The sequence below is a fragment of the Aspergillus puulaauensis genome, chromosome 2 (assembly GCF_016861865.1).
Source record: "Aspergillus puulaauensis MK2 DNA, chromosome 2, nearly complete sequence".
Classification (NCBI taxonomy): domain Eukaryota; kingdom Fungi; phylum Ascomycota; class Eurotiomycetes; order Eurotiales; family Aspergillaceae; genus Aspergillus; species Aspergillus puulaauensis.
The window spans coordinates 920519-935197 of NC_054858.1; the positions used below are offsets into that span (position 1 = coordinate 920519).

A 14679-nucleotide genomic window follows, 5' to 3' on the forward strand; every position below is an offset into this window, starting at 1 on the left:
CCTTTGTTTTGGGGGTATTTGACTGAGGATGTTGAATGAAGGGGTGCGGTGTGAGAGATAATTATAAGGGCGGATAGAAAGTGATGAGGTTGTGATGGTTTGTTTAGTGATTAATCACTTTCGACCAGGTATCAGCTTGCGGCCAAAGTTGCGAATCGTCGACTTGGAGCTATAGTTGGTAATTATGGTTAGTTACTGGGTGACCCATGGGTTTGAGAGTAGTCATGCTCACCTATCTTCCGAGTCCCCTATTTTCCGTGCCGTTTCAGAGCGCGTAATGGTGGTATGAGATGTCATAGGCCGGGTGGGAGGGTTGACGAGGCGTCGGGATTGCTATAACCGGTTAAAATTCGACACACAAACCCAGATTAAAAAAGGAAAGAAAAAAAAAAATCAACTTACTTCCCAGCGAGCGTCGACGTCAACTTCACTCGCAGAGCGTGAATCGAGGAACAACCCACTCTGATCTTGGCCGTTATACATACTAGACCCTAGAGAATTCGATCGCCCGAGAGGAGAAGAGCGATGGGACTGCGATTCCGAGTTATACCCGCTGCTCGAGTCCGCACTGACCATGCTAGGACTGTGGCCGTTTTCAGTGGATGGGGCTGGGTTGTCTTGGTTATTAAGGACCTGCGACGAAGTCGCAAGCTCGCGATAGCGTTTCAGTTGCTGTTTAGAGGGGCGGTGGTGGGAGAATTTGTTGCCTAGAATGGCAGGCGTGTGGGAGATGAGGGCCTTAATGACGTCTTTCTTGAGTCGCAATGCCAGGTCGAGGTTGGACCACGTCTTATTGCGGTACTCGAGGATGGGAAGTCTGAAGACGAAGTCGTGCAGATCCTCAATATTATGCTCTGCTCTACCCTTGTAGCTGACGCAAAGAACCACGTCCTGGACCCTGACGTGAGCGAGCGTCATGTAGTTCGACGCACGAGCCATCATCTGGGCAAAGTCATCAACACCCTTCTTGCCTCCTTTCCCGCTCCTGTGGCCCATAATGCCCAAGCCGAATTTCCTGCTCTTTTCGTCGTTCGCGTTGACACTGGTGGTTGAGAACGAAGTTGCCTGCCGTGACAGAACCTTGAGGCTATCTGTCGACTTTTTCTTCATCAGTGTATTAGAGGGCCGGGTCTGAGGCCGATTATCCTTATCCTTGTGAATAGGCGTCATTGAGAGACCCTTGAGTTGCGTAGGGCGGCGTTCAATGCGTGGATTTTCGGACAACGACAACGTAGGTTGGAGCCTCAGCTCGAGTGGACTAGGTCCCTTTGCCGTATCATCCCCAGACGCATCGCTGTGTTCGGGGAAGCTAGCGGTAGAAACTGCGGGTGATCCCTCTTCGGAATCGGAATCTTCCAAAGGCTTGACGTTCTTGATCATAAAGGGCGAGAAACCACCGTTCTCAAAGGCGTTCGAGCCGACATTAGGGAACATGTACTCGAATACCCTCTGTCCAAGCTCATGTTCCAGCTGGATCTTCAATGGGAACAACGAGACTTCGAAATCATCCACAACAGGAATTCCAGCAACAGCCTCGAGCATGTGCCACTTCACCTTGATCATGCAGTCATCCGGGCCCTCGAGGCGGCGAGATTGGTCAAGATAAGGGACGATGATCTGTGGATACACGGCATCGGGTAAGAGGTTCAAACCGTATATCCGTTCAACGGCAACCTGGTTATGGTTTGAGCCATCGCTATTATCAGTGCGGTCGTATTCTGCATTGCGCAACTGGAATTCGACCAGAGGCTCCGACTCATCCTTCATCAAATGCCAAACGATCTCAGTGGCAGAGATATTCCAGCGCAGGAGACCCGTGGTATTTGACGTTGTGGGCTCGACTTTCCGTTGCGAAGTAGTGATCGCCTTCATCAAGAAGAACAGCTCATCCTCACAACGCGAAATATCTCTCTCCAGGATCAAGCGATCCTCCCAACCGTGCTTGTCTAGGTACTTGGCATGGATTTGGAAGTGGTCTTTGATCTCTTCTAGTTGTCGAATACGAGACTGCAGTTTGTAAACCATCTCTGGAGCGCCTCTTAGATCACTGAAATCAGAAGTAAGCATGATCCTTTCAAGGCGTTCGCTCCGAACCTTCTCAAGAGGTTCACTGTAGAGAAGGAGATCGAGGACGATGATGTAAAGCGTGTAATACTCGGCAGAGTCACAAATCGCGCGGAACTGGGGGAAATCAACGCTGATACTGTCCATTCGAGTTTCTTGGCCATCAGGATGTCCTCCTTCCTGATCTGGCTGGCCCTTGGCTACCTCGTCATTATACTTCAGACGAAGGTTGTTGTACTTGTCATATCGCAAGCTGGCAGAAGTTTTCTGGATGATCCTTGAGAAGCCGAAAGGATTAAGCTCGAAATCAAACATAGCCTCAAGAGTAAGCCAAGGCGGCCATGCAGACCCCGGGGCATTCCCGTATTTGTTCCCGGCGTAAAACTGCAAATACGTCATGAGATTCTTCTGCGCTGCAACAAAGAATTGAGCACCGTCCATGTTGAGGGTGAAACGGCGCTGAACGAGACCGCTAATATCATCGAAGACGCGTTCTTTGTCCATGATAGACACAACCTCGAGTTGCATGCCCTTTGCAGCAACAAGGATCACCGACTTGTGGTTCTTCTCGCTCTGTAGCTGGATTTGAGGCGCAATAAGTCGTAGATAATAACTATTCTGCGCAGTGAACTCGGGAGATATGCTTTGGCTAGAATCAGCCCTGACGGTTGCTGGATCTTTCTTGCCAGAGGCAGAGTCGGAGCGATCTTGCTCCTCGGCGTTGACGAAGCGCTTGGCATCGTGGAGCAGCTGCTCGATGCGGTCTTCCACGTCTGATTCATCGTCATTGTTGTCGTTAACATTGGTAGAAGGCCTTCTTGACGAGCTCTTGAACATCTTGGAATAACTTCCTTGATTCTTGCTCTGTTCTTCAACGATATCCAAGATAAACTTGACAGCCCTCCGAGACATGTAATACACAAACCCACGTCTTTGGCTGACTTGGTGGATATAACGGAGTATGATGTTCCTTAGCGAGTTGTTCCACTTCAGTTGTACGCTGTGGATCATAAACCGGTTGTTGAAATCGCTGTTCACATCATCATGGGCAGACGAATAAAATGCATCAAAGTCCGTTTCTCTGCTCTCGCTCGCCGAGTCTGAATCGGCAGCTTCATTCTGGTTGACATCTGGGCCTCTGGTGCTCCGTAAAAGCTGTTTCTCCAGTCGCTGAAGCCCCGCAGTCAGAAAAGCGCGCCTCCGAGCCAGCGATGCCGCCTGCCGGATATATTCGCCGTGCTGGACTTTCAGTCGCTCATTGTTATCAATTTCCTTTGCCATCTGCAGCTCCTGCTCACCAATGGCGCGGCTAAATTCTTGCATTTTGGATTCCACCGTAGCGAGCCGGTCTTTGATAAGCTCTATCTGTACCCGGCGGGGTTCGTTTCTTTCAGACATAACGCACGCGTGAGTGTCTTCATGCCCGAAGCTGGAATACCCAGGTTGACCAGGAGCAACTTCCCGGTGGTCTGTCTGTCTGAAGTATGTGAAGCGAGGAGTAAAGGCTAGTGGCAGAATCTTAGTTCGAGGGTTAGACTCCTGCGGGAGGATCCAATCAAGCTCGACAAAGTCATCCATGTCAACCCAGTCGAGATTATGATCAGGGATCGTGAAGCGTGAAAGGTCAGCTGGTGCAACTGGTTGCTGGAAGGAAGATAAAATGTCATCCCGCTTCCTTTCGATATCATCGAGATTAGTTCCTTCGATGCTTGCCGAAACGGCTCTAAAGTCTGCAGCCTGCAAGTCCAACTCTGCTTTGTAAATCCGGATAGCACTAGCCTGGGGTTGTCTCAGCCGTCCTTTGGATGGGACCTTGATTTGTTCGCGTCGTTGATGCACATCCAACTTCAAGCTGTCTAGTCGAACCTTTAATCCGGTAGCTGTGACGACATCTTCCGCATAATCTTCGGAGTCCTTATGCTTGTAGATGTGGGCGACAAATAAAGGAGCTAGAAGCAACTTATACTTGACAGTAGCCAAATGCCGATTAAACTTCTTGTTCGTTTTCGTGATCCCGGGCCACAGCCGTCCCTGGCGAACAGGCAATGACATAACGCCAGAGAAAAGCGACCACCAGCTGTAGAAATGAGTAAAGAAGCGCGGGGTCAAATGAACAGTGTTGTAACTCGAAGTTGGTTTCTCAAAATCAGCAGCCCAGTTCTTGCTGTCCGGCGCAATAATGGCCACCGAAAGATGGATGTGATTGCTTCGGAACCCCCGATAAGCATCGTAATCCTTGCGTTGCTCTGCATCGACGTAGAGAGGGTTCCGGAGGACTACATCGTAGTGAGGCCTAAACTCCATCGACCGCTCATGATCGTTGACATTGCGCTCGAAAACCAAGCCAGCCCCCCATTTCACGTCGCCCGATAACTTCATGATGACCTTCTTGAAGTGAGCTGCATTCTTAAGGTCGCTCGACGTTGAGATCGATTCGAGATCATCAGGTGTTGCCTCGGCCATGTAACGGGCCTCATGACTGTAATCGGGAATTGCCAGGACATATTCTCCACTAGTAACACTCATGAATTCCATCGGATCATCACTAGTATGGATGTTCCACTGGACGTCCTTGCGCCAGCACATGACGAACCCGCAGCCAAATCCGGTTACAACGTACGGATCGCGAGAGCCCTTCATGCGGAAATGAACATCACCATCTTCCTTCCACTTGACTCGAATCCTGGAATGGAAACTGAGTCTGATCTTGTCCCAGAATCCAACTCGGTCTGACGGGTCGATTTCCACCTTGGTGAAACCCTCAATGATCTTCATCATGTCCTGAATAACAGGCTGGTATGACATGCCCCAAGATATGCTTGTGGGAAGATTCGTGTTGATCTCGATGACAGGATCTGAATAGGTCTTCACGGGACTAACAGATCTCCACACATCAAGAATGAACGGTGGGCTTGTCGTCCCATCGGGCAGCTCGGACGAAGGAACAAGCTCCACTTTCACCTGCCTCGATGACTTATAATCACGGTACTCTTCGGCGATAACAAAGTTGGTTCGGAGCGACCAACTTGGCAGTCGAGGTGATTGTCCGGGCCGTAGCGCCGGTATGTGCAGGAAATCCAAGGGGTAGTCTCTCAGATTGACACGAGCCTCACCCATGTCTAACTGGATACTCATCGGAATCAGCAGTGCATACTTGGTAGACATGGGCATGCCTTTCCCAATATCATGAAGGAACTGCGGATAGTTTTCATAAGGAAACGTCGGTTTATCGATAGTCAGATTCACGTCGCTAATCAAAGCAGCCATGAGAGCGGGCCTGTTCGGTATTCCGAGCACAGTCTCGGTTTCCACCACATCTTCAGGGGGCTCATCGGCTCCTGAAAATAGGTTTCGGACCTCCCTGATGGACGAACCCTGGAACTGCATCGCGGCGTCGATCTTAGACTTCCAACTTCGCGCATTGTACTGCTGGAGGCGGTACCGAGCGTTCTCCACGGACACCTTGGCGTCGCAAGAGAGGCAGGAGATCCCCTCAGTATCGTACCTGAATTTCTGGCCACGTCCACGCTTCTCGTCGGATGCATCGTCCCTTGGTTTCGCATCGGCACTTTTGCTCCTGCGCGTATCCGAACTGACTCGCTCACTGCGTAGCGTTCGGTGACTAGATCGAGTACGTAGCCTGGAAGAGGTCCGTCGTTGATCTGATTCCCTAAGCTTCTGCACCTTGAGGTCAAACGCATCCTCTCTAGCTCGTCGTTGGCGCTGTTCAATAAGACCGGCTCGATATATGCACCCAAGCTTCCATTCAAAAGCATCGTCCTCCAACTCAAATAAGAGTGCTTTGCTCCGAAAGGAGATCTTTGGCACCTTCTTTGGCTCTTCTGGTCCTCTTGTCGACGTAAATTCTGTAGAGTGGGTCTTTTGGCGCTGATGTAGTTGCTTAAGCGCCTTGGAGGTGTTGATCACATTGTCAAAAATGCGATGCATGATCATATGGTGGGGAACACCTATTCTTATGAAGTCGGTCCAGATATCGATCGAGTTATCTTCCACCAGGTTCTTGCCCTGCTTCAATTTCATTTTCCGCAAATCCAGACGGGCGTTGTTCATGCTGACAATCCTTGCCCAAACGCCTTTAAGTTTGGGTGCTTCGGCATGTAGTCGGATCAGATGGGCTCGAATAAATGGGGTTGAATGGCGATGATAGCCGGCAGTAACACCATAGATCTGAAGCAGCATTGGTGGGTCTGCCGGCATGAAGGTCTTGAGTTGGATTGCGGTAGCCTTCACATCTACCGTAATAAGCTCATTCCTCTGCATGGTAGGGAGGGGAGAGGAAGGAGGCTGGATATCGTTCCCATTCTTTTGGGATGACGAGTCTGCTTGCTTCAAGAATGCTCCCTGAAGCACGGATAAGGCAACACTGAGGCAATAGTATCGGTAAAGCGAGTATTGGAGATAAACGCCCTTGATTACGGAGTTAATATTGAATAGCGGCCCCAGACGGTCACTTGATGTGCTGAGTGCCACCTCAAATCTTGGGAGCGACATGAATGGCTCGGACTCTAGATAGTCTTCGGATTCAATGACAAAACCCTCGAAGCCTCGAGCGTGGAAAGCCAGCCGCCTGCCGTCTGCAGCCCTTGCTCTAGTTTGTTTGGGGGGAGACGTTGGGGTAAACCTGAATGGAGACTCGTCGCCAATTGTGGAGTGACTGGGGGTTCGTCGCCGTACCATACTCACCACATTTGGCTCTGTCTTCTGGGCTCGGTAATCAGCTGTCCATGACTGAAGTTGCAACGAGACGCCCCGCGTCGCATTCGATACACTTTCATCAACCCCAGCAATCTCCAGGCTGAACCCAGTCGCCTCAAATTGAAACCGGAGCAACCAAGGTGGAACGCGTCTGAGTATACTAGGCTTCGGCTCTTCAGCCGCGAACGAGTATCTCTTCTTTGGTCGCATTTGAGCGCGGAATTGCTCGACGACCTGCTGTATCCCACGGTTGACCTCCCAGTTGACCATATGGGCTGAGAATGTATTCAAAGTGCCGGAGACCATAACGCATACCTCTGGTGACGCGCTAAGATGGAATTTTAATTCCATATTGTCCGTCGTTAGGAGATTGTGTTTGATTCCAGAGGGCGTCTGGTAGTAAAATTTATGGGACGCAACCCGATAGATAGATGATAGGGAGTAGTGGGCGCCGCCCTCGGAAGAGTGTGAAGATTCAACGTCAACGGAAATTGAGGAAATTGAGGAGATAAGAAGGTTGTAGTCATTTTCACCGCTGGGAGGCGAGTCCGGAATGGGAAGAACAAACCGAACAACCGGTTCATGGACAGATAGTTTGATATTCGCCTTGGGAAGTAGGCGAGAAATCAGTTGGCCCTTCGCCCTTTTCTTGCCCCGAGAGCTCGATGCCTTGTGTTGAGCCAAGCCCAAAAGTCGCGAGACATGGCGGGGCTCGAGGTCAAGGGCAGGAGAAGTGACAACCAAATTGGCGAAAAGGATGTTGGTATTCCGCTCTTCCGCATTGAACCCATCATATGAGCTGATCGTTTTAGATGGTAGTGTAGTTTTGATAGTCGTAGTGGCCATGGGGATATACAGAATATTGTCCGTTTCTCCTGAGCTGTCGTCTAAACTGACGGAAAGAGATATAGCCGCAAGAAGTGCTTGGTGAGCAATGTCGTTGCGCTGGAAGTACATACGATGCGCCGGGCTCGTCTGGTCCATCCGGTGGAGGTCAACGCCAATTTCGTGGGAGACAACATTAAGGTAAACAGTATTTTGGTCGGAGGACGGTGACTGGACTGCTCGAGATAGCCTGAAAAAGCTCAGTGCTACCTGGATCTCCTGGATTCCACGCAGAAGAGAGCCCGCAAACTCCTTGGAGGCAGTCACTGTCCTGACAATTGACTCATCTGTGCTACCCGGCTTCTCCAGCTCTTCCACATAATCGGCGAAGGAGACTTCCTCGTCGGGTTCCGCAATGTCGACTGGAATAGGCGGTCTTCGGGATCGCTTGACCCGCTGCGCTAGGAGCATCAAGTCATCATACGGAATATGCATCCTCCCGATTTTGAAAGCGACCGACGCATCTCTCAGGCCATCAAGGCCCTTCTGCAAAATTCCGTGTATGTTCACTCCAACATGATCCAGAAGTTCAACAGGCTCATTGCCCTCAACAGCAAGCTGGACGTTGTTCACATTCAAGATCCATTCAGCAGGGCTCTGTTCACCAGACTCGCCCTTCTTCCGACGAAAGACCTTGCCTCGATCCACCATCTTGCGTCTCGTATCCACCGCCAATGACAATGTGCCGACCTGAACCTGCCCGGCCTCGAGAAAATTGACCGTAGTATTGACGGCGACAATATCCACCAACCGCAACCAATGGACCTTCCGGTGTATGCGCTTCACCCGCTCCTTGATGCGATTGAGCGCAATCCATGTCTTATTTTTGCGAGCGTCCGCTCCGTCACCTTCCGCATCCTGTTGTTGAAGTGGCTCGTCCTCGGACGGGCTCTGGGGATCGTCGGTCTCCGATTTGCCCGCCAAATTGTTCCTTTTCGCTGCGGCCGACGGGTCGAGCGTCACCTTCAAGTCTGTAAGTCGCAGGCTCAGCCATGTCGGTTGGGCGAACGAGGGCGGATGCAAGGAGAGTCCGAGTCCGCGGAGTTCAATCTGCACCCCCTCCTTTGGGACGTACGCAATGCGGCGCAGCGAGAAGTAACCTATCCGCTGGATCGAGATTCCGGTCGCGATGCGGACGATGGCGAATATGAGGAAGGAGGAGAGGTATAGGAGGAGGAAACCGACGAGGACGGTTGTCGGGTTGAATAGTGTCATCGTAGTTCGCTATCAGCGGAACCGGTCTGCTGTAGGGAGTAGGAAGGCTTCGGGGGAGGAACCATGGAGAGCGACCGAGGTGACGATTGTTACGAGACCCTAGACAAGACTCAGGATAGGCTTTATACACCCGACGTCACTCTAGAACATCCCGGTCAAGATGGTGCGGGACTTCGAGGACAAGTCTCAATTAGGAGAACTTGGCAGCTTCGGGAGCAGAGTCGCAAGGGAAACCGGACGGCCGTGAGGCATTCATACTTCGAACAGGATTAAACAATTAAACGGTAAAAGGCGAAAAACGAAGAGAAGAACAGGGTGGGAGTGGGAAGAGGAGCGTGGTTCACGTTCACAGGTCTGGATGGGGCCGGGAAAGGGAGAGCCGGAGATAAGTGGAAGTGACCAGATTCTCAGTCAGAGCCAGTTCGCCGCCAGGGCTGAACGTCCAGAGCTTAGACTTGGAGCCGCCACGCCGCCCGAACCATCGAGTGCTCTGAAGCAAAGGGACGAATCAGGCTCCCCGTCGAACGGACCCGTAATCATGCACAAGCCTGTTTGTGCCGATTAATTATTTGCATCCTTTGATTGACGGGGTTAACTGGATGCGGAAAAACGTCGCCCACTTGGCGGAACTGCATGCAGATTGCCGATTTGGTAATTGTGCACTTGACAGTAATTATGATACGCTATCTATGGCAGCTAGTCCCGATACTGGAGTCTTCATCCTCTGGCGTCTGTAGTTAGTTGTGTTGGGGAAGAAAGAAAAACAAACGGATGATCAGAGGCGATCGGCAGTTGAGTCTGCTGCGTCCAGTGGTCCGCGTCGAACCGCCCGGCTGCTGCCGTGACTGCGAACCGGTTTACATCTCATACGAGATACTAAGTACTACTACGGAGAACAGGATAACTAGGATGTGGGAGAAACAATAGTAATTGCAATGAATAACGCAATCATCACGATTCCTGCACAGTCGACGCAGTCATGCCATCCAGCTTAGCCTTCTCAAGCTCCTCAATCTTGTCGTCAATCAGAGCAATCTCCGCCTCAATACTCAGCAACTTCTCGCCCAGAATCCCCCTGTACTCGTCATCGGAGAGCGACTTGAGCGGGACCCATTTCGACTCGGCCAAGCGGTCAAGGAACGGCTTGGACTGCATGTTCGCCTGCCCCAGCTGCCATCTATCAACAGCATTGTACGAGGCCTGTCCAGCATACCCCAGTAAAGAGAAAATAACCAGTCCGGGGACAAGCCGGCCACCTGATGGACATCCTTAGCCAGGAAGCACGGTATGATGATCAATCGACCATCCAAGAGAGACAAATTGAACTCACCCATCAACCTGGTCACAACACCACCAGAAATCCCACCAGAAACAGCGCTGGCATAGGTGCGCTGCTTGGGGGTCGCCTTATCCTCGTAGTAAACATTCAGGATATTGCCCCTCAACCCTAAAATAAACCTCCTGTCAAACTCAATAGTCCCCAAACTCAGGGGTAGAAAGGTACGCAAGACTGACACCAAAACGAGGTTCCACACGCAAACCAGTGGATACCATGGGAGATGGAATGTATGACAGGATGCGGCGATCGGATCACACCTGAAATGCCGCCGTAGACGAGGCCAGCAGAGCCTATGTGGCTGGTTAGAAAAAGAAATTCACTTCGTCAGTGATGTAGCTGGCCAAGACCAAACTGTGAAGAATGATCTCCTCTACAGGCGAAAATCTCGCCAGGGGAACTTGGGCAGATCTGACGCACCACTCAGGGCGCCCACTTTCAGTGAGGTCGCCAATGCATTGTATTCGGCATGAGGAGATGGGATACCACTCATCTTGCGAATTTATCCACGCCGCAACCCATTGGTGAGAGTTATCGTGAGTCTGAACTGATGTCAGTCATTCACTTGGCTGGTCGGCGGTGCACGTGATTATCTCATGCAGTCATAACCCTTAGGTAATCTGGAACATAACCTGCATAATATCTTGAGGTCTACAAGTAACCCAGCAAAACTTACACAAACCAGCTTCCCAACTTGTAGATAGAAGTAAGAATTTGCTGGCGCCGGCATCGAGGACTTTCTTTACCAAGTCAGCGTATCCATTGGCTGCAAATTCCAGTGCTGAACTCCGTGAGCATCCTTGTCGGATGTTATACCGGCATAGAAAGATACCAGGCTGCTACCAGTAGGGACTTCCGTCGCGCAAGACTTATGAAACAATGGTGTAAAAATGCAGCAAATAAATAGATAGCTTGAACTTTAAATTTCAAAATTATATGCTGCAAATTTGAAGTTTCAGAAATTGATTGAAGAGCGAAGGTGGACATCGCATGGGGAAGAAAGTACCACCACACTCTCAGCATAGTCCTATACTGTATATTCTGCAAACACTCCAGTCTATCCCAAGCCATGCTTCATAATTCACAGCCAAACCAGGTCTGCCAGTCGTTACTGCTTTAAGCTCTGGAACTCCACATGGTCCCAGCGACAGGGAACCCCGCACGATCAACTTGGTCGAAACCATGACGATATCCTCGACATTCCACCTCACTACTCTGTACATCCCCAAGGAGATACCTCAATTATGCCCAACACCAAGACCGTCCGCGTTCCGCATCTCGGTGGCATCGATGCCGCCTATCAGATGCCCAGGCCGTATGACAGCTCCAAGCCGACTGTGGTGCTGGTCAACTCCTTTACCACCTCTTCGGAACTGTACCGCGCCCAGTACAATGACAAGAGTCTGGCGGATATTAATCTTCTATCCATTGAGCTTCTTGGACACGGCCAGACGCGGACATCGCGCGAACACTGGACCTATTGGGACACCGCCGAGATGAACCTCCAGGTCCTGGATGCACTCGGTATCAAGAAAGCATTCGTTCTAGGAACCAGTCAAGGCGGATGGATCACCGTGATGATGGCGCTTCTGCAGCCTGAGAGGGTACTTTCCGTCGATAAAATCTTTACATAGTGTAATCGTTAGCTGAAGTAAATGAACAGATCCTCGGTATAATACCTCTCGGAACCTCTCTGGACTCGGAAACCCAGAAAACAAGACAGCTAGGATGCTGGGACGGGCCTAGCCTCCTCAGCCCTTTCGTCAATGCGTGGACAACCAACCAGCCAGCCCCAGGGTTCGAGCCATCTGATGCCTTCTGTGACGCTATTATCGCAGCAGGCTTCAACAACTGCTCGGCCGAGTTGCACGATTTCTGGAGCGCAGCCATTAAAGGGAATTACCAGGGCGATGAGGGCCGTCGCCGGATCCGCATGGCGACTATCAACTTGGCTGAACGTGGTGGACTGCTTTTGAGACTGTCGGATGTGCGGTGCCCTGTGCTGTGGTTGCATGTATGTTCAGTCAATACCACTAACAATAAATAGAACGGCGGCTGACTATCATTCAGGGAACTGCAGATGCGGTTTATACCGTGGCAAATGCCAAAGAGCAGATCGAGCTGTTCACTCAGTCGCCGGATGCAAAGCTGGTGGTTGTCGAGGATGGTGCGCATTTCCTCAGTTGCACCCATCCTGAGGCTGTAGACAATGCTCTATTGGAGTTTGTGAATAAGTATAAGTGATCGGGGGCTTTGATAGCACGTTAATTCAGGTTCCTATATTACTACTTTACTAGGGCTTCCACTCAGCCTTACCAACGAGAATTCAAGCGAGATTCCAATTCCACCTGTTGCGAGATGCCATCATCGCGCGAATAAATGGCATATTTACTCCTTTTGAATAGAAATATATATTGGTTCTATGAATAAGATTATACGAACACCCTTCATCTCTTAGCCTGTTCTTATAGAAAATCACCAACACCACCACCTCCATACCCTACAACCTGGACAAACCCTCCTGAATCTCCAACCCCCCTTCTCACAACAACAACCCTCCAAAATATAACAAGAAGAAATGCAATCCTGCGACATCTGCCGAAAACGCAAAGTCAAGTGTGACCGCCGCACCCCCTGCGCGCGCTGCCGTCGTCTCCGCCAACCATGCACATACACCGACATCCTGCGCAAGAAGGGCCCCAAGTTCGTACACAGCTATCCCAGTCTCTATTCATTTGGTGCTGCGCCTTATAACAATAACACGAGCACCCCGACCTCGAGTGAGACGTTGGCGTCTGCTTCGGGTTCGAATGAGGCGCTGCCGCTTTTGAGGGGGGGGTTGGCGTTGGGGTTGGATTTTGATATGGGGATGGGGATGGGAGTTGGTATCGATATGCAGGGATTTACAGGTGGTGCATCTGAGGCGATGGCAGGGACTGGGACGACATCTGAGCTAGGCGATGAGTTGGAACTAGAGCTGGATTTTGGGGATGCTTCTCCAGTCCAACAACAGCAACTTCAGCAGGACCTGGATATGGGAAGGAGATTGGAAATCGGTCCTAATTCCGAAGCAAGTTCGATCACGAGTATGGAGCGTGCCTTGTCTCTCTACGCTGTGAAGCTATACCCGCTTTTCCCCGTTGTTGACGTCCGCGAGCTGCGAGTGGGGTTTCGATTAGGGCATGGGTGGAATAACGGGTATGGTTCGGGTCGATACGCGCTACTGTGTTCGATGTGTGCTGCGGTCTATGCGTATCTGGGCTTCGATTCAAGCTCGTCGAGACAGGAGTTAGGGCATGGACATGAGCATGTGTGCGAGAGATATCTTCGTGGTGCGCTGAGGGCCCGATCTCAATTTGATATCAGCCAGAGCCACACTTACAGACGAGAACGTCAAAACGACTGTGGAAGAAAAGACAAAATGTTGAGCTCTTTCTTCCTATTCCTGACATATTGGTTCCTCCGCCGGGAAAGACATGCTTGGTGGTACCTCCGTGAATGTATTTCGCTGCTCTTCTCCCTCCGCATGCATCGCGAAGACGAGTATGAAAAGCTTGAACCGCGAGTGGCCGAGAATATGCGAATCATTTTCTGGGCAGTGTTTGTTGTAGAGCGGTACGTGCTTCACGGTTAGTTCGAGGATGAGCTAACAACAACGTAGGACGTTCTGTTTACTCCACGACAAGCCGATAACCCTTCGTGCATGGATAGATCTTCCAGGTCAACCGAGTGTCGATAAAGATGGTGTCATTACCGGCTTCGTACGTCTGGTGACTCTACTCCATGGAGTGAGAGTTGATCTGTCTGGATGTTGGACAGCAGATGGATTTGTGACACCTATTACTCTCAGCCTCGCCACTCCAGAAACACATGGCCATGAAGACGCGGAAGCAGGGATACCGAGCCAGAGAGTTGAATTAGCGGTGACGAGAGAGTGGTTGCGAGCAAAGATTTGGAAACTGGGAATCCCTGGGCAGCGGTCGTCCTCGGAATTTGTGGCGTCCAAAGAAAATCCATACTGGCAGCTCGATGAGCCGTTGTCTATCGGAAGGGATATCCTCGGAGAATTGCAGGGCTTGTCAAGCGTTCTGCAAGATAACTGGAGCGGGATACTGGTATGTGGGCTGGTCAGGAGACAGGAGCATTAGGCTGACCAGTGTAGGACCAGAAGCTGAGCGACATCTGCGAGCGCTTGTACGACATCCAGCCAGTCATGCAGACCAGAGGACGATCTGGGGAATCCGATCGAGATCAGATCCTTAAAGGGCTTCTGGAAGTCATGGCAAAGGTTGGCGGGCGTAGTGCTTACTTACTGGGCCATCCCTGTCAGAGTAGTTAGCCAACAAGACGTTTAGAAGCTGGCCACCGGAGATTAACATAACTTTATCATTCCAATTTCTCATTAGTATTGGTAGTTGGTGGCGTTCCCCGCCTCGTCCCCAGACTATCATAGCGGAATAGGG

At 50.9% G+C, this 14679-nt stretch overlaps 5 protein-coding genes across 5 annotated transcripts; 3 read left to right on the plus strand and 2 right to left on the minus strand.

The window, feature by feature from the left end:
- Positions 1 to 114: 114 nt before the first annotated feature.
- Positions 115 to 8880, minus strand: APUU_20393A (FMP27 family protein; the record flags this gene model as incomplete). The annotated part of the gene is made up of 3 exons (XM_041699028.1): positions 115 to 169; positions 233 to 333; positions 403 to 8880. The coding sequence occupies 3 exons, from the start codon at positions 8878 to 8880 to the stop codon at positions 115 to 117; spliced, it is 8634 nt and encodes a 2877-aa protein (XP_041552155.1).
- Positions 8881 to 9040: 160 nt separating this feature from the next.
- Positions 9041 to 9445, plus strand: APUU_20394S (uncharacterized protein; the record flags this gene model as incomplete). The annotated part of the gene is made up of 2 exons (XM_041699030.1): positions 9041 to 9123; positions 9172 to 9445. The coding sequence occupies 2 exons, from the start codon at positions 9041 to 9043 to the stop codon at positions 9443 to 9445; spliced, it is 357 nt and encodes a 118-aa protein (XP_041552156.1).
- Positions 9446 to 9831: 386 nt separating this feature from the next.
- On the minus strand, positions 9832 to 10709 carry APUU_20395A (uncharacterized protein; the record flags this gene model as incomplete). Its single annotated transcript, XM_041699031.1, has 4 exons — positions 9832 to 10136; positions 10211 to 10327; positions 10396 to 10509; positions 10637 to 10709. 4 exons carry the CDS (start codon positions 10707 to 10709, stop codon positions 9832 to 9834), a joined length of 609 nt encoding a protein of 202 aa, XP_041552157.1.
- Positions 10710 to 11460: 751 nt separating this feature from the next.
- Positions 11461 to 12460, plus strand: APUU_20396S (alpha/beta fold hydrolase; the record flags this gene model as incomplete). The annotated part of the gene is made up of 3 exons (XM_041699032.1): positions 11461 to 11820; positions 11880 to 12230; positions 12287 to 12460. The coding sequence occupies 3 exons, from the start codon at positions 11461 to 11463 to the stop codon at positions 12458 to 12460; spliced, it is 885 nt and encodes a 294-aa protein (XP_041552158.1).
- Positions 12461 to 12794: 334 nt separating this feature from the next.
- On the plus strand, positions 12795 to 14555 carry APUU_20397S (Zn(II)2Cys6 transcription factor; the record flags this gene model as incomplete). The annotated part of the gene is made up of 3 exons (XM_041699033.1): positions 12795 to 13831; positions 13878 to 14331; positions 14379 to 14555. The coding sequence occupies 3 exons, from the start codon at positions 12795 to 12797 to the stop codon at positions 14553 to 14555; spliced, it is 1668 nt and encodes a 555-aa protein (XP_041552159.1).
- Between the last annotated feature and the right edge of the window lie 124 nt (positions 14556 to 14679).